The sequence below is a fragment of the Durio zibethinus genome, chromosome 11 (genome assembly GCF_047325235.1).
Source record: "Durio zibethinus cultivar Kanyao isolate XHJ-2024 chromosome 11, ASM4732523v1, whole genome shotgun sequence".
In the NCBI taxonomy this organism is placed as follows: domain Eukaryota; kingdom Viridiplantae; phylum Streptophyta; class Magnoliopsida; order Malvales; family Malvaceae; genus Durio; species Durio zibethinus.
In genome coordinates, this window is record NC_143172.1 from 4,183,552 (window position 1) to 4,202,988 (window position 19,437).

Below are 19,437 nucleotides of genomic sequence, written 5' to 3' on the forward strand. Positions count from 1 at the left end.
CTGTCAAAGTTAAATTCAATTCCTGTTTTGACTCATGTAGTCATATGATTGATATTTTTGAACTTTAACGCTTACTATGAAGTCTATGCTCCCAGTCTTTGTTTCCTTTTTTTTTTTTTCTGTTACTTCTTTCCTAGTTTTCCCATATATTGGTTTTTCCCTGGTTTAGTGGATTCTCGTATACTTTTTGGTTGGGAAATAGTTTATGTTTGGGTATTAAATCAAATCTGCCCTTTTAACTCATTTATCTTCAATTGTTCTTTGCTGTGTTATAGCAATCAGATAACTTGTAAAACAGTGTTATACAGAAACTAGTAGATTCGATCTTGAGATGAGCAGCACTTCTACATCTAGTTTCCAACAGCTATCATATATAGTTCTAGCAAAATGTCCTCCTACATTGAGGACAAGTGGCGACAACTGTCTGCATTTAGATTCTGCTAGGGGCTGGATATATGATATATTGGTGATTTTAGTCGTTTTATTTCTATGGTCCTAAGATTTTGCAATGTTCAGGTTGTAGTGATACCTCCAGCATAGATGGGAGAACTGGAATTTCAGCAGCGTTGGGAGTTCAGGAGGAACGAAGACGACAACCTTGATTCTTCATGCGATGATTCAAAATCAAGTAGCGGGCAACTTTTCAAAAAGCATAAGCTGGTATCAAGCTTGAATTCAGTTGGTGATGATGAAACCAGTGAAACTAGTAGACTTAAGCAGAAGGACAATGATAATCCTGGAACAGGTGGTCATAGGAATATTGAGAAAGCTAAGAAACGCAAAACCAGGAATGTAAGTAACAACTTACAGAACAGTAAAATGAAGAAGGATTCTCCTGAAGAGGTTGATTTGCAGAAGGATGAAACAAGTGCTCATGATGATCCTGCTCCATTGAATGATCTTAAAAACTTCATGGAGTCCTTGTTAAAGGATCTTAAAGTTACAAGACAAAATTTATTGAAATGGATGTTGGAGGAAATGCAAAAATTGGTGGCAGATGATACCACTCCAGAGCGGAAAAGGAAAAAACGTGGTCAGCAAATAAAAAAATCTAAGAAAGTTCAAGAGCAACATGAAAAAACCCACAAGGAGAGCATTCAATTCCAGCATCCGAATAACTCCGAGAAAAGTATCCAAGTCCAATACCATACAAACTTTCAGGAAACAGTCTTTGCGCAACAGCAAAACAACTTTCAGGAGAACATCAAACTGCAGGTGCAGCAGCTTCAAGAGTTGGAGAACATTAACAGGCAGCATCAGAATGACTTCAAATATGGCATGATAACTCAGAACGGCAATAATAGCTCTTTAGTAAGATTTCCTGAAGGTACTATTGCTGCCAATTCTACTGATTACTTTCATGCATTAGGAGATCGAGTTGACTCTGGACAAGTAACTGAGTTCATTACTTCATCAAACAAGAACAAAAGAGATAGCCTCTCAATATCTTCGAAGCCAATTCTTCAAACAAGTTCTGACCAATATGTTCAAGTGCAGAGTGATAAGAGCGTTGTTTTGGCTATCGAAGCTCAAAAAGGCAAGGGTGGATCTTTGAAGAGAAGTTCAAAAGGCAAGAAGTTAGTTGATCGCAGAGATCACAGTCAAGTACCTGAAGATCAAGGTGGTCATGACCAAACCATAAGAACTGCGGTAGCCGATACTAACGGAGAAAAGTTGGGATCATCTATTGTTCAAAATTTTCTATCTAGTCCCTCTGGTCAGGCACCTTCTTCGATGTATTTAAAGTTACCCACCGTTCTAACTGAGCCCATTGTTGCAAATCACGGGCTTCATGCTTCATTATGCAACTATTTTCTACCAAGAGTTGCTGAGACAAAAGGAGGTGTGAATTCAGAAAGAGTGAATCAAATGCTGGAACCAAGTTCTAATCAAAGATCATTTCCAGTTATCCAGCCAGAAGAAAGAGTTCGAAGCTTCACATTAATGGGATCCAGAAATATGGGATCCGTTAATCAGAACAACACCCCAACTTCAGGTATTGGAACTGGATTTCCAGTCCCACTTCATCAGGGTATAGATGTTGGTTTAAGCATTCCAGGACTACTCAATCCACAATCTCTTTCACAGGAAAATAGCAAACCACTGGGTTTGAGGATGAACGGAGGAGCCGTCAAGTTTTCTGGAGGAAGCTATAATCTTTCAGAACATATTGCTGCAAACAATTACCATGGCCTTCCAGCATATAAATCTGATGGCAGACTTATGTCATATCAGATCCAAAACATTAAAGATGGTCATCATTTCCTACAGTAGTTCAACAGCAGGAGTTGAGACTCTTTACAAACTATTCTAGGCAAATAGATTTCAATCCCATGATGTTTCTTGATTGTCTGGTCATGTTTCCCTCCTTTAATCTATATAAACCTGAAATCCTGAATTGATGTTCTTTGACTGTTTTCTATCTGATTATTTAAAAAGGATGGAAGTTACTTTCGTTCTTGAAAAAACCATCTTGCATGTTGAAATGCCCTTGTTAATACTACTTGCCAAGTAATAGAATAGGCAGAGATTTGAGGTCCAAGGTTATCAGAATAAAGAGCCATTGAAGATGGTGGAAGAGCATTCCTAGCCTTGTCTGATGCATCAAGAAATTCTAATTCTTGGACTGCAAAGTGGTTTGAATTGTTGAGTGTTTTGGGATCTGATTAATGGAGTCCCACTGACAGTGACACACGACAAAGGCCCAAACCCTGTTGGTTCAATGTGGTTGATAACAGATTCACATTGCTTGAAATTCAATTGTAGGTAACCTGATTGTGATGGACTAAGAATGCTTGATTTCATGTCAAAAACAAGAAACCCAAACTTAAAAGAGTTTAGACCTGCAGTGAAAACTATGACAAGAAAATAAAAATTTAAATCTTTTCATTTAATTGATTCATATAACTAATTTTTTATTAAATTATTAGTTAAATTTTGCATCAATATACAATTGGATTTTTTAATATATATTAAAAATTAAGTAAAATTAAGTGATAGAATTCAGTAAAGAGGTGCGAGGAATGAATTAAAGTTTAGTTCAATAATTCATAGGTCAAATTATACAAGAGATATTTGTACTTTAGTGAAGTGATGGAATTAATTTATTTATCTTAATGTGTTTAAATTGGATTCTTATCTTTCATTTAATTGTTGAATTTAGTTAATTTATTAACGATTAAAATTTTTTTTTGTTAAAATTTATTATATGGCATTTTGATTTTTTTTGACTTGATATTTTTATTTACGTTACCGTTAATGTTATTGACGTGACAAAATTTTTTAACACGTCATTATTTTTTCACGTTAATTTTTTTTATATTATACGACTCATCTCTATGCTTTAGTTAAATAGTGAAATTAAACTTTCTATTTTAATATATGTTTACGTTTAATCCTTATATATCAATTAATTATTAAATTTAAGATTTGACTTAAAATAACATATAAAAAAGCATAAATTATTATGTCGATCGTTACATTTTCTTTTTCATATTTAGATAAATTTTTTTGAATTTTTGAATTATTAATTGGACTTGATTTGATAAATTGGTTAATCTCAAATTATATTATAAACCCAATATAAACTAAATTACATATTTTCTCTATCTTCTATTTATTTTTTTTCATTTTTTGTTAATTTTTATTTTTAATAATTTTAAAATATAAAAAATAAAAAATAGATAAAAGATAAAAAAACATTTAAAATGACATAAATGTAAAAGTTAGATAAAGAAATTGATAATAAACAAATCTAGATATACAATTAACAATAAAAGCAGTTGTAGACATTTTATTTATTTTGAAAATTTTTTTGATATTAAATGGGTTTCAAATTTTATCTCGATATTAAGTTCTAAAATCATGTTAATTGGGTTTACTTGTAAAATTAGATTTTAAATTTAAATTTAAAAGTCAAAAAGTGTTTTATTTATTTTTTATTTTTATTGTTTAGTCAGTAAAAGTCAATAAACCAAAGTAAAAACAAAAAAAATTAAAAATTAAAAAAATATAAAAAAGTATAAAAATTTTTAGAAAGATTGCTTTGAAAATATTTTAAGAATTCAATGACAATTAATTTTTAAATATTAACAGCTTTTAGGTTTTTAGGATAAATTTTTTTCTTCAATCATTAAATTTTTTAATAATTGGTTTTTAAAAATACGAGTTCATTAAACAAGACTTAAAAAGAAAAATAAGAGAAATTTTAAAAAATTGAATTTTTTATCAAATGAAGTCATTTTAGAAGACAAGTCTAGTGTAATTTACGTGTTGACTTATGCATTTACTTTGTTTACGACTTAATCTATTTGCATTGAAAAGATTTTTATTTTAGATTAAATTTTAAATTTAATAATTAATTGATATATAAAAAATCAAATTTAAACACGTTTTAAGTTAGAATGATTATTTCATTATCTAACAAAAATACCGAGATAATCCGCATATTTTAAGAAAAGTTGATGTGAAAATTTGATAATATGTTAATAAATTTTGTCATGTCATCATCTTTGATTATGAATATCTTACACATCAATAAAATCTAACGATCACGTAAATAAAAATACCATTTCATCAATTGTAGTGAAAAAAATTTGGACCGTTAACTACTTGATTAAATTTAATAATTAAATAAAATATAAAAATCTAATTTAAATATATTAAAATAAAAAAATTAATTTCACCATTTAATTAAAAAATATATATATTATAATTTAACTTAATTCATACAACAATTTTAAAAAATTTTAAATTCAAATCTCATCACCCTTTACTGTTTTACATGAAAAATAAAAAAATAAAAAAAAATAAAGCGAAAGACTGAATTCGGCTTCTGGATAATATATGTTGACTTGGGGAGTTCGTTACTGAATACTGATTAGCTATAGTCGCATTTTTTTTTATAATGCTGAAAATAATACATCTTTTATGTGTTCCACCTTCACTGGATGGAATCACTAAATATTGTTGTTAGTTCCATTAAAGTATGAAATTCCATAATATATCTGATTCTCTCCCCACTTTGAAAAATCTTATCTGTCTGCCATGTGTGAAGATATAATTATTTTATGATTAGACACATGATCTTGCTTTCTTCCTCCTTTTATTGACGGAAATTTCAGAAAACGACATCCCACCAAAGTTTTCCCTCATTTTCAGTTTTAGTTATAACAATAATAATAATCTCGTCCATCTTTTCAAACACTTTGTCAAAAGCATTACAACATTAATCATCATAAATGACAAAATGCTTTCTTTATCAACGCGCCAATAAAAATATTTTGATTATAGACCTGATTTATAATTTAATTTCATTTTTTAAAATAAATTATATCATTGTTCATTAAACAATAATTTTATTTTAAAAATCTCATTAAATTATTAAAATTTGAATAAATATTTTGATAATTTTAATAATGATATATCAATTCTTTAGTTACTTGACAATTTTACATTAATAAAATTTAATTTTTTTTAATTTATAATATCACGTGATATATTAAATAATTTGATAATATTATATAATATTTGACAGTTGATATAATATTATCAAGTCAATTCATTATTAAAAATTAACGATTAAATGATAAAAAATTATTATATTTAAGTGATTAAATTAAAAATATCTAATAACTACATGAATAATTTAAAACTTAGATCATAATTAAATGATAATACTATATTTTATTATATACTCCTATATATATTTTTCAATTTCGCAAATTGTCGACATCTCAACAGCCCCGGCCTTTTGTTGATTGGCACATGCGGGCTGTATATCTTTTGTACACAACCACATGGATGGTCCAACAAGAAAAAAAACATAAAACGCGTAATGAACTTATTAATGTTTGAAGCCGAAAAAGCAAGACAATCCAACGTGGAGAAAAAGTTTTTGCACAACCCCCTTAGTTTCTGCGGCTATATGCTATTTGAAAGTGACCCCTCTTTTTTCCTTCTTGATTTGCGTATTTCTTTTTGTGGTGGACATATTTTGATGTTTTTCTCTTTTTGAAAATCATTGTCGTCAATGTGAGATTATGAGTTGACCCCTACATGAACTTTGCCATTGGATTGGATGGCTAATTTCATTGCTAAGTTCACATACGAAGAGATATAAAATTAGCAAATCAATGATTTTTGAAGTTAATAAAAAATTGAAGTAAGTGATTAAAATTTAAGATTTAAATGTAGAATATTTAAATTTAAATTTATATATTTTTTATTAATAAATAATTTATAAGTTTAAAAAATTATAAAGGATGAACAAATATTTTTGTGAATTGATAGTTTATCTTGATTTTAGAGATAAAGTAATTTTTAAAATTCTTAAAATTATATATAAAAAAAAACCCTTTCGTCTAAATTTTTTAAAAGGGAAATTGATCCTAATAATGGTTTAAACACTTGCTGTTGGAATTTGTTATATAAAGTGGTTGTACGTTGAAACAGTTACTTTGTTTTTTAATTAAAAAAATTTGCATTTTAATGAGAGGATTTTAGATGGTTCTTCAACTTGATTAGATTCTTTAAATAGTTGTATGATCTTTGTAATTAGATATTTATGGCACATAATGACAGAAAGCCTTCAAATTCAATTCACATATAACGACAGGAATTTATTTTGGCCAGTTATACAGATAGGATTAATATGAATAATTTTTGCACAAATTCTCATATTCAAAATAACTTTATAGGGTCCAATATTCTATGGGTACTATTCATGAAAAAGGTTAAAAAAATTCATTCTAATTTTTTTTTTAAAGAAAAAATTTTGAAGTAAATAAATTGTTTAAATTTTTTTATCAAAATAAAATGTATCGTATTTGACAGTTTAAGATAAATGATTACAAATTATGCATTCGAAATGATCACAGATAGAACTCATACCTAAAATCTCTTCGTAAAAAAAAAAGACTTTAATCGATTGAATTAATCATTTATTGATAAATTCATTCTAAATTTGTTTTCATATTTTTGTAGCAAAATTACATTAAATATACATCAATAAATAAAATTAAAATTAAATCCAAAACTTAATTCAATGATATTTAATAAATTTAAAATTTAATCTTAATACTTATAAAATTTTTTAATTTTTAAAGTACATTTTTTAATAAACTAAATTTCTTTAGAAAAAAAAAACATTGAAAATAAAAATTACAAGAGTCTTCCCTTGTTCTCATAAGCAACTTTTGAAAAGGGCAAATGTGCAAGAAACTCTGATGATGTAAGGAAAGACGTAGCCAATCACTAATTACTATTTTTTTATTAATTTTTTTACTACCTACTACTGTAAATTATAAACAACTGAAAAAGAAAATCCTTAATTGCCGGGACCGTTATTCCCGCGGTTTTCAACTGTGCGGCCGTAACGAGTTTTTTTTTTTTTAAGCAAATAACTAACCATATATTCATAAGTTGAAAATCTTTTATTATAATTTTTAGATTATAATTTTTTATTATTAATAAAACTTTGACCCAATTATTATAAAATGTTAAACTAAGCTCGCCAAAACTTTTATTTTCTTGTAAATAGAGATGATAATTTTAATTATGATAAAAATAAAAAATAATTAAAAATTTTAATAAAAATTATATAAATTTTAAAAAATAAAAAATATTTCATATTTAATATATTAATATAAATTATAAATATAATTTTATACGTAATAAATATAATATAATTACTAAATTATTAAATTTAATGATAAATTAGTAATAATTAAAAAAAAAGAAGAATCGCCTTAAAAAACGAGTAAACGGCGTCGGACTTATGACTTCAGCAGCAGCTTGGAAGTTATTTTATTGTTTTTGGGCAAACAGCAGCTTGGAAGTTAGGTGACCTTTGGCTTTCAAGCTTTGACGGTTGCTTTGCTTTTCTCACTTTCTTCCAAAACCAGTAGATCCATTTGCTCATTTTTCGTTTCGTTTTTTTACAATTTACCAACTGCTACAGCTCCAGTACTCCTTCTGTTCATTATTTTATTATTGCTCTTACATTTTATCGGTACTTAGAACAGAACAAAAACCAATAACACCAAAAGCAAACATTTCTGTGATGCACAGAGTCAAGGGAACATCAAAGGGTCCCTGAAGAAATAAAAGTTGAAGCAGGAGGAGGAGGAAATCCCCATCAATGGATTTGCAGAGTCTTTGCAGAGTAATCTTTGTATCAACTCTGATTTCGCTTGTCTGTCCGCCTTGTTCTGTCACAGCAGGTGATATAGTACACGATGATGATTCAGCTCCAAAGAAGCCTGGTTGTGAGAACGACTTCGTTCTGGTAATCATTCGAAATGCTACTTTTCTTTTTCTACCCAGTTCTTGTTTATTTGTTTTCTCAACTGGGTTTACTTAAATTTTTGTTTTTTATTCCTTTTTTTATTGAATATGGTAATGGTAAACATTTAAATTTTGTTTCTTTTTCTTTCCCTCCTTTAAGGACTAGAAGAAATTGAATTTGGATGTTAAGCATTTAAATTTTGTTTCTTTTTCTATCCCTCCTTTAAGGACTAGAAGAAATTGAATTTGGAGGTCTTGAAGTAGGCGTTTTGGATGTTGATCTAAAAAACTATATTTTTCTTTTATTTAATTTAGCTTCTTCAAGACTCAACAAGAAATTTGTGTTTAAAACTAAACTAGGTTCAGTTTGGTAAATTGTTTCTTAGTAGATTGTATATAGCATTTAGTTGTCGTCTTAAGTTGGTGGGCGAGCCTGTGTTTTTTTTTTTTTTTGCTGCGATTGTAGTTTGGTGATATTATGCAGTTATTCCCCTTTGTACTTTCTATTTGCTAATTGTTATATTATATTAGATTGATAGTTACTGTTTTCCTAAGTGCTTTAGCTTATAAAATTTTCAAAGTTCGAGAGAGAAATTGTTATAATGGCTAGTTACTTTCATGGCTCATAGTGATATCATATGGTATTACGGCTATTACCTGCCCTTTCTGTCGTTTTTTTTCTACTTTTAGTTTTAGGACTCCATGTTGTTGGAGTAAATTTGTTTTCAACATTAATTTTGTGCCGCTGATATATCTTGTTGAGCTTTATCCTTGTTTTTGTTTTCTCTATAGAGTTTAACTGTCAATTATCATGACTTTGTTAGGTCAAAGTTCAAACTTGGGTTAATGGCATAGAGGATGCCGAGTTTGTTGGTGTAGGTGCCAGATTTGGTACAACTATAGTGTCAAAGGAGAAAAATGCAAACCAAAGACGCCTCATTCTTTCTGACCCCCGAGATTGTTGTAGCCGCCCAAAGAATAAGGTGTGTTTATTTAGTCATTGATATACTCTTACATTTATGTATGGTGATGCACAACAAGCAAGTATAGTAGATTTTAGATACTAATACCAATGCATAACTTTGATTTTGTTAGCTTGTTAATGATGTCATTATGGTGGACCGAGGCCACTGCAAATTTACAACGAAGGCAAATAATGCAGAGGCAGCTCATGCTTCAGCTGTCCTTATTATAAATAATCAAAGAGGTAATTAATGTTTTTGGTTATTACTTGATGTGAGTGTTAAGTAGTCAAGATTTTCAAATGCATTTTTGATAAGTAACCAGAGTGGTATTGTTATATTAACTGGAAGAAAATGGTCTTTTGTCATTACTCTGAATTTTACCCTTTTGGATTGCCATGAATACGTATGAGACTGGCAGTATTTAATTTTTCTATTATTTTTGGATAAATAGTTTGACGTAGAAAGACAGAACATTGCTAAAGGTCAAACTTGTTTTTTCTCCTGTAGAACTTTACAAGATGGTATGTGAGCCTGATGAAACCGATCTAGATATACACATACCTGCTGTCATGCTCCCACAAGATGCTGGTGCAAGCTTGGAGAAAATGCTGACAAGTAATTCATCAGGTAAGCTTCTATTCTGATATTTGTTTTACTTAGTTTTGTCATCTGCATATATGATTAATGCTTTGAGCTTTTTCAGTGTCTGTACAGCTTTACTCTCCAAAGCGACCACTAGTTGACATAGCCGAAGTGTTTCTATGGTTGATGGCCGTTGGTACCATATTGTGTGCTTCATATTGGTCTGCATGGAGTGCAAGAGAAGCTGCTATTGAACAGGACAAACTATTAAAGGTCACATGCACTTAATTTTACATATTGCCCACACAGCAAGTCTAGAGTTGTGTCCGTCTGTTTACGGCTATATTATACTTATTAATTTGTAGACCTGTCAATGCAGGATGCTTTGGATGAAATTCCAGATGCCAGACATGTGAGTTATGGTGGTATTGTGGACATCAACACCACATCAGCTGTCTTGTTTGTTGTTCTTGCTTCTTGCTTCTTGGTTTTGCTTTACAAACTTATGTCATATTGGTTTGTTGAGCTCTTGGTGGTTCTTTTCTGCATAGGTGGTGTGGAGGTACAAATTTCTTTCATTTCTGATTCCCAGTTATTATTCATCTATGAATGCATGCATATGCCGCTTCTCTTAATTCATGTTATAGTTTTGCATGCACAAAATGTTTCTATGAAAATTACCAATTTTTTCTCACTGGTTCCAGATATTTCAATGAAGTTTTAGCATCTAACTCTGAAGTTTAATTTATGTGCAGGGCCTTCAAACTTGCCTAGTTGCTTTATTGTCAAGGTATTCATGTATTTCGTAGTATGAGTTCGGTATGTTATAAAAGGTTTGCATTTAAACACACGAAGTCTGCATGTCCACTTGTAGGTTATTGTTGATTGATTGTGGCCAACTTTCATCAATAGACAAAGAAAAATGTTCATGCTTTGTTGCTATGGATGCCTAGGCATTTAGTTTCTTGTTTGATCCTAGATAAATACCATTCTGTCAGTTTTACAGCCTTCATTATTTAAGGGAATCACTTGTCTTTTCAAGGTTGTGAATAAATTTTTATATCTCACAGGTGGTTCAAGCATGCTGGAGAATCATCCATTAAAATGCCTCTCTTTGGAGCTTTCTCATACCTTGCATTGGCTGTTTCCCCTTTCTGCGTAGCACTTGCTGTTGTTTGGGCTGTTTACCGCAATGTGTCGTATGCCTGGATAGGTCAAGACGTACTAGTAAGGATGTAATTTCTTGTTAATTCCTAACATGTTTCAAGTTTGTCTAAGTTTCTTTACCGTAAATTATTAAAAATCCCTTTTTTGGCCTAAATGTTTTCCGCTTTCAGTTGTTGATGCGTTAAATCGTGGGTTCTGGCTGAAGGGTAAAGTGTGGCTACCATCATTGGTAACAAGAGGCTAGCTAATTGGATCCATGAGTCATATCATGAATACAATAGCTATATGCTTCAATCTTTGAATGTGCCTATCTTAATACGCCATGCACACCCTATCTTGTTGAGCAACCTTTTTCTTTCCCATAAATGGAAAAGAGTGAGTTTAAAACAAGTTTATGTTTGAACTAATGAATGACGACCTTTTTTCCTCTTCTGAGTTCATGATAGACAATCTTTGTTTTTTCCATCAAGCCATGACTTTGCTAGAATATTCACTCCAAATAGTGGATTTAGAATGCTCTAACTGGTCAGTGATGGAACTATTCCTAATTCCATCACCGTGTCATGTATTACATTACTAAATTAACGAGTAATGAGTACAACCACCGTTAGGTGGATGGATTGAGCATATGGTTTATTCCTAGTTCCAGTACTTCTCTCCCTTTCTTTGTTTTATTTTTTATTATTATTATTTTGACAAGATGTTGATGTAAGATTTACATTGCAGAGTTCAACTTGTAATATTTTTTCTTCTCAGGGAATTGCTCTGATAATCACAGTTCTGCAAATTGTCCGTGTACCTAATCTCAAGGTAGTGTTTCAAATTTATTTGCTCCATCTTGTTATATTTTAGACTTGTACGAACCGTCTCTTAGATTCCTTTCATTTGCCCTTCGGAATGTCTAAAATAATCAAATATGGAATGATTTTGACAAATACTACTATTTCTAGAAAATAAGTTGTTATTATGACATAATTCTGGTTGGTTTATGAATCAGGTGGGAACAGTTCTGCTCAGTTGTGCCTTCTTATATGACATCTTTTGGGTGTTTGTTTCAAAGAAGTTGTTCCATGAAAGTGTGATGATTGTGGTAAGTAATCCACCGTATCCAACTCTAGCCCTTGTGCTATATTAGAATCAGAAGGTTTTGTCTTCAGACTATTAAGATATTCAAAATTTGAAAGGCTAGAAAGTGATACTGATTGCTTGTGTCTATTCCATAGGTAGCTCGTGGTGATAAAAGTGGAGAGGATGGCATTCCAATGCTACTGAAGATCCCACGCATGTTTGATCCATGGGGGGGTTATAGCATAATAGGATTTGGTGACATCCTTTTACCTGGATTGCTGATAGCATTTTCACTCAGGTTTGAACTCTGCAGTCTTCACTTGCAAAATCTTTTATTCCTCTCAGTGCTTTGTTCATGCAAACTCATCAATTAATGTTCATACCTTTCTTTTCAGATACCTTCCATATTGGACAGTTTTTGTTTAAAATATTCAACTGGCTCATAAGGAGTTTTTTTTTGCGCACCCGGAGGGGTGGGGGGGGGGGCACAGTTGCTCTTAAGGAGTTATTCACTTTTTAATCAGAGAGGAGAGAGCTATTTTTTTGACTATTTAAGTAATAAAATTATATTTCAGAAGACACTTAAGTCTGACATCCTTTTAAAATGGTTCTATAATATAGCATATAAAAAAAAATGAAATTTCCACTTGAATATCTCATGTTTCAAGCTGCAAAATGAATCTAACTGTTAGTAAAAATATGATTATCATGTATCATTTTCCTCCCAAGGAGTATTAGAAATATTTATTTATCCCTTTCTCTCATGGAGCTGACAGAAATAGCTGATTTTTTTGCTGCTAATATTCAAAATTTATAGGCATGCTTTTTTGGCCATTGAATTCTCAAATTATTGCTAATTTATCTGCTTAGAAGTTAGAACTCACTTGACCACTTGTGGTTACAGGTATGATTGGCTGGCAAACAAGACTCTTCGATCTGGATACTTCCTGTGGGCAATGATTGCTTATGGCTTAGGTAAGAGATGATAAAGAAATCATGTTGGTCCCAAAATAAAAAACAATCATATTTTTCTTGTTACAATGACTGCGAAAACATTGTTTGTTGATAAATGAATAGAGAGACAACTTCTGAAAATTCCCTTCATTTTGTTGCTATTACCATAAATTTTACCTAGGTTTTGCAAATGACTGTTTTCTACTACTCCTTTCTCACCCATGGCAGGTCTTCTCGTTACATACGTGGCACTAAATTTGATGGATGGACATGGTCAACCAGCTCTCCTTTACATTGTCCCTTTTACACTTGGTAATTTTTGTTACTGCAATCAGTTTTCTTCTTCCCTTTTTTTGGGTCCAATCCAGGTTGAGGAGTTGAAAGCTACAGTCCGGTTACTTTCAGGTGACAAAAGTTTAACACCTTGTTGCAGGAACCTTTTTGAACCTTGGAAGAAAGAGAGGTGATCTAGGAGTTCTCTGGTCAAGAGGAGAAGCAGACAGACCCTGCCCCCATATCCAACTCGAACACCAACATAATGAAGACTTGAACCACGAAAAGTAGGACCCCTTTTGTAAAGTTTGTAGTGTGTGGCTTAGGTTGATCATTTGAAACTTACTGTAGCTCTAGCATAAATCTCAATGCCCTTTAAAGCTAGACAGGGCATGTTATGAATTAACAATAGCGTGTCTCCTTAAAAAAAAAATTAGAGTGGTGTGCATTTGATAAGCTTCAATGAATTGCTTCCAAAATAATTTGTATCTTTCATCCCACCATTTTGCTTTGCTTTGCCGTAAGTGTTTTCATATTAAATTTTTTAGATTGAGAAGAGTTAAAGATGGAAATGGAAAGGAGAATCTACATATTCAATTGTGGAATTTCAAGAGAATCATACTAACAAATACAATTAAAGCTAAAATTTCTTTTATTTTCTCTTGTGGGTAAGAAAAAATGGGATAAACAGGTAGTATTAATTTCGGGGCTGGCTTGCTGGATTGCTGGATAGAGTTCCTTGATTTATAAATTGTCATCAACATTCTCAAGTATTCCAAGGCAGTTAATATCAACAATAAACTTTAATGTTGTGGAAGCAAATATGATCAACAAACTTTATTTCAAAATCTTGAAAGGAACAGGACAGGACAGGACAGCACAAGTACAATAGAGCACCGAAAGTTTAATAAACAAGAATGAGTTTCTAAAGGCTTAAAAGTGAATGATTGGTCATTTTTCAACCTTCATGGAACGAGAATGCTTCAATAATTTGCACATTAGCTTGAGCTGAAATAATGGAATGGAGGAGAAATTAAAAAAAAAAAAAAATCAAAGCCAGAAATTCAATGATTAAATGCATATTCTCATATCAAAATGTATCATTAATTACGTATAAGTATAGCTTAATTTTACCTAACAGCTACTCACCCTTAATCTTTTCTCCAAAAAGAAGTACAACGAAAACTGCTGATTATGGGGGCTATTGCATGAGAACTAAAATAAAGTTTCATATTCATGAAGGAAAGGAAGCCAGTTCATTTTTTATAATAATCCCAAAACACATACTGTAATCCAGTAGGGGTCTGGGATGATCACTTTTGTTGGCAGTCAAACCTACCAGTAGGGGGTCGCCACGTGTCCCCTTGACGACCCACGTGCAACCATGTTGACATAAGACAATTGCCAAATGCCAAGTGTCAAACGAAAAAAAAAAGGCTCGTTGGGTGATGATGATTAGATGTTTAATACTACTAGAAAGCTCCTGTTTAGGTCAGGTTTGAACTTTGGAAAGGGGCAAAGGCAGCATGTGAGGTATCCCGTGAGTATGGGTTGTCCAGCACGATCATTTTGCTCCCATTTTCATTTATAAAGTTAAAGAAGAGGACCACTTTGTTGAGGCTCTGCCCTCAATTCCTCACTGGCTAACGGAATAAATACAGCAACCAGGCTACCAAAAAAAAAGAAAAAAGTGATTGTTGAATGAATGGTATGCCATATGTGGACCAAGCTCCAAACCCCTTTTTTCCTGTTTGTTATCATGTTTAGGTCATGGAAATATAGTTAAATGTAAAACATCAAGACAATCCATGTCTCCCAAGTAAACAAACGTTAGCTGTTTGGTCATGGATACCAGAGTAATTGAAGGAATATTGCAAATTGCGTTGAATGTATTACAGTCTTTTGACAAATTATTAAGCCTTGGGAAAGGTGTTTTGTTCTTCACCATTCATGAACCTTCCCCTTATTCTAATCCTGGAAAAGGCCAAAGAACCAAGCAACTTCATTTCAGATTCCTAAAATTTTGGTTACGTACATTAATTATGTTACTAATAATTGCCAACCACAATGGGACCCGGCCCATGAAACGTACGATTTACGTGATAAGGATAGAACAGTAGTTTTCCCTTCCCGATATTTTCCCACAAATAAACGTTGCTCACTCTCATGTGGCCGTCACTTTCTACAACGGTAACCCAAACGGTCAATTTTACCCATCATTTCATTTTCCTTCTTTCTTTTATTTCCCATTTGCCTCTTAAAGTCCCATTTTCCTACCGTTTAAAGAAAAGACAAAAAAAAAAGAAATATATATATATATATATATATATATATCGTTTCGCCGTGGAGCTGAAAAAAGTAGCGTTGGTTTGAAAAATGACCATTTTGCCCCCACGAGAGTGACATAAATGCTGTGAAAGTGAAACAGCATCATTCCCCATTTCCCAATCAAGTTTGCAAAAACAAATCACGACCGTCCAAAGGGTTGCACGTTGCATCAGGAGTGCAAATAAAATATTAGTATTTATAAATTATTTTAATTTAATTTAAATAAAATAAAATTTTAATTTAATTATTATTAAATTAAATTTAAATTCAGATAAATTGATTTATTAATTAAATTAAATTAAAATATTTTTATATTTAATTTAAATTGTTCATGAATTTAATTTAATTATTATATTTTAATATATTTTAATTAATAAAATATTTTAAATTTAAATTTAAGTTCGAATATAAATAATTAAAATTTTATCAAATATAAAAATTAAATTTATTTTTTTATATTAATCGAATTTAATCGAATGAGTTCAAATAATTTAATTTTATCTCTAATTAAATTCGAGTTAAAAAATAAAATTTAATCAAATTTGAATCAAATTTTAAATATTAAATTTAAAATTAAATTTAAACTTAAATTTAATACTATATTAATTTAAATTTGATAGACTACGTCCCTTAATCAAATAATGAAATTGTTTATTGATTACGGTGATATAAGCAATTAATCTCCCAATCAAATACTACCTTCAAAATTATAACAGACCAAAACGGTATTCTTTAAATATTTTATTGTCTACCACGGAATTTCTTTATTCTGATTAGGATGTTTGGTGGACAACGATATGGCCCAAAACAGCTAATCAAGTTAATCAAAATGAAGATCTTGCTTTTTCTATTTTAAAAAAATAAAGAAACCCTGTTGAGGATAAGAACAAAGGTATAAACCAACAGGAACCCTGTCAACATCCACTTGCTATTTCCAGAACAATCCTTTCGAAATGAGATACACTACACTATCTATCTATAAAGTCACCATATTCTTCACCTTTCTTCTATCGGTACTCATTTGCCTTGAGGGTTTGTGTTGAGATAGAGAGAGAAAAAAAATCGTCAAGCATTGTTTGTTGAGTGGGTGAAAGAAGATGGAGGGCAAAGGGGAGGATGTTAAGCTAGGAGCAAACAAGTTCCCAGAGAGACAACCTATTGGGACATCAGCCCAGACAGACAAGGACTACAAGGAGCCACCACCGGCACCATTGTTTGAGCCTGGTGAACTCAAGTCATGGTCTTTCTACAGAGCTGGCATTGCAGAGTGTATGGCCACCTTCTTGTTCCTTTACATCACCATCTTGACTGTCATGGGTGTGTCTCAGTCTAAGACAAAATGTAATAATGTTGGTATTCAAGGCATTGCTTGGGCCTTCGGTGGCATGATCTTTGCTCTTGTCTACTGCACTGCTGGCATTTCAGGTCTCCTTCCTCAAACTTTTAATGGGTAGTCTGCAGATTTTGGTTTCTTTGGCTAATTTTTCAAACTCCAAAAAAAAAAAAAAGGGTTTTGGCTTTGGTTTCTATGGCTAATTACAAAGCTTGGAACTTTTTCTTGCATATTACACCTTAGGCTAACCTAATATCTTGAAGATGCTTAAGATTCTTTCGTAAAAGATGTTTAATAACCAGATCTGCATTTTTTTTTTTTTTGTGACTTCAGGTGGCCACATCAACCCAGCTGTGACCTTCGGGCTGTTACTGGCTAGGAAGCTGTCCCTTACCAGGGCAGTTTTCTACATCATCATGCAGTGCCTCGGTGCCATCTGTGGAGCTGGTGTAGTGAAGGGATTCCAAGGTGACAGTCGATATGAGTTGTTGGGTGGTGGAGCTAACGTTGTGAAACCTGGTTACACCAAGGGTGATGGTCTTGGTGCTGAGATCATTGGCACTTTTGTTCTTGTCTACACCGTTTTCTCTGCGACTGATGCCAAGAGAAACGCCAGAGACTCTCATGTTCCTGTACGTATTTTTTTTTTCCTTGTCCTTGTATGTTTTACTTGACTTTAAATTTACATGAAACAGATTATCTGCTTTTAATTAATCATTATCTTTTTGTTTCTCATAACTTGATTTTGCAAGAACTGTCATTAATCGTAGTGGATATAACCATCTGTATGGGTATTCTATAGATATCAACTAGAGGGGAACTTTTACTGCCTAAGCAGCATAGTTTAAAACAATAGCTAGTTTTCTTAAGTTTTAGCTAGGTTCAACTCCACACCAAGTTGTTTGAGGGGCTTTTTAATCAAGGCAAAAGTAAAGGAAAAAAGTTTTAAGACTGAAGTCCTCTTATATGAACCCCTAACTGATGACCTCATTGCATCCGGTTTGGATTGAGACCTACCTATATGTTAGTTCTATGTTTGTTAGATGAAAAATCTAGCATCATGCAGAAATGGCCACCTTAATCTACCATGATTTTTTATTTTTTATAAAATTAAAGCAGCATATTGGTACTACAACACAAGCATTACTTCTACCAAAATAGTGGTGGGATAGATCATACACTTCAATGGCCATATGTTAGCGACGCTAGAATGATTCTTGTTCAAAAGGTTGTTATGTTTTCTTAAAGAGACAATGATTAGGTGTGTTCAAAATCTTATGGTTTTGATACTTAGAATACAAGGGGGAAAGAAGTTGGGAAGTTGGAGAAATCAAAGAAAAGAAGGTTAAAAAAAAATCTGATTTCAATATCCAAACATTCAAAGTCTAGATCAAAAAAGATAATAGATAATATTTAAAGTAATTCTGAATCCTTACTAATGTCATTGTTACCTAGTTTGAGCATTTGGCTTTTAATTGGAATTTCTCTCTATTTTTCTTTGTTCTTTGTTTTACTTTGTCTTTCTTTTCTCTCATTATCTTTCTTCTAATTATAATTCTCCATTGTTCTCTCCTTATTGGTAAAAAATGTTGGTAAAAAAAAATGTCGTATAGTCTCTAATTCTTTTTCATACCAGCGTGGCATGGAGTTAGTAATTAAAATTCTTATTGTGCTTTTTTGTTTATTTGAAACTAAACCAGCCACCTCAAATTGAAAACCGATTGGAACTCGCTGTCTAATACATTCCACTCTCCTAAATATGCAAAATTTACTTAAATTAGAGGTGAATTTCTTGAATTGTAGCCCTTTTTAATGTATTTCTGGCCACTACATTGCAGATTTTAGCTCCCCTTCCCATCGGGTTTGCAGTGTTCTTGGTTCATTTGGCCACCATTCCCATCACTGGAACTGGTATTAACCCAGCAAGGAGTCTTGGAGCTGCCATCATATATAACAGAGACCACGCATGGGATGACCATGTAAGTATCCTTCTGCATTCGCCTTTCTTTTTCTCCACTGACGTCGTTAGAGATTGATTAGAATTTGCCTTTGCTTGCAGTGGATCTTCTGGGTTGGACCCTTCATTGGAGCAGCTCTTGCTGCAATTTACCACCAGATCGTCATCAGGGCTATTCCTTTCAAGACCAGAGCTTGAAAAGATGAATCATTAGGTCTTGCATAGTTTCTTCTACGTATTGTTCTCTTTTTCAGCCTCACTTCTTTGTTTGCTTCTCTCACTTCCTTTGTGTCAATGTGTGTAAATTATCTAGCGTTTTGCTGTACTGAGTTCATTAAACTTATCAATGGAGGATTCCTTTTTTCTCTTTCCCTACTTTCTCCTCAATCCTACTGGACCATATGATTTTATTTTTAGTGACTATTCCGTTTGAAATCTTTCCTTGTTGAATTGCATTTGCAAAGGCTTCAAGTAACTTAATAAATGAAGATTTCTTTTGATGGTTTCTCAATCAATGTCGCAAC

The 19,437-nt window shown here is 31.9% G+C and overlaps 3 protein-coding genes across 3 annotated transcripts; all 3 read left to right on the forward strand.

The window, feature by feature from the left end:
• The first annotated feature begins 540 nt into the window (after nucleotides 1-540).
• LOC111290084 (uncharacterized) lies at nucleotides 541-2,462 on the forward strand. The gene has a single exon (XM_089768772.1). The coding sequence runs from the start codon at nucleotides 541-543 to the stop codon at nucleotides 2,272-2,274; it is 1,734 nt and encodes a 577-aa protein (XP_089624898.1). The 3' UTR covers nucleotides 2,275-2,462.
• Nucleotides 2,463-8,013: 5,551 nt separating this feature from the next.
• Nucleotides 8,014-13,795, forward strand: LOC111290932 (signal peptide peptidase-like 2). The gene is made up of 14 exons (XM_022882454.2): nucleotides 8,014-8,287; nucleotides 9,111-9,269; nucleotides 9,382-9,493; nucleotides 9,759-9,878; nucleotides 9,955-10,106; nucleotides 10,213-10,395; nucleotides 10,589-10,623; nucleotides 10,904-11,060; nucleotides 11,757-11,810; nucleotides 11,998-12,090; nucleotides 12,224-12,366; nucleotides 12,973-13,043; nucleotides 13,251-13,334; nucleotides 13,456-13,795. Exons 1-14 carry the CDS (start codon nucleotides 8,141-8,143, stop codon nucleotides 13,584-13,586), a joined length of 1,641 nt encoding a protein of 546 aa, XP_022738189.2. The 5' UTR covers nucleotides 8,014-8,140; the 3' UTR covers nucleotides 13,587-13,795.
• A 2,837-nt stretch (nucleotides 13,796-16,632) lies between these two features.
• LOC111289543 (aquaporin PIP1-1-like) lies at nucleotides 16,633-19,284 on the forward strand. Its single transcript, XM_022880666.2, has 4 exons — nucleotides 16,633-17,048; nucleotides 17,290-17,588; nucleotides 18,795-18,935; nucleotides 19,016-19,284. The coding sequence occupies exons 1-4, from the start codon at nucleotides 16,721-16,723 to the stop codon at nucleotides 19,109-19,111; spliced, it is 864 nt and encodes a 287-aa protein (XP_022736401.2). The 5' UTR covers nucleotides 16,633-16,720; the 3' UTR covers nucleotides 19,112-19,284.
• Nucleotides 19,285-19,437: the final 153 nt, after the last annotated feature.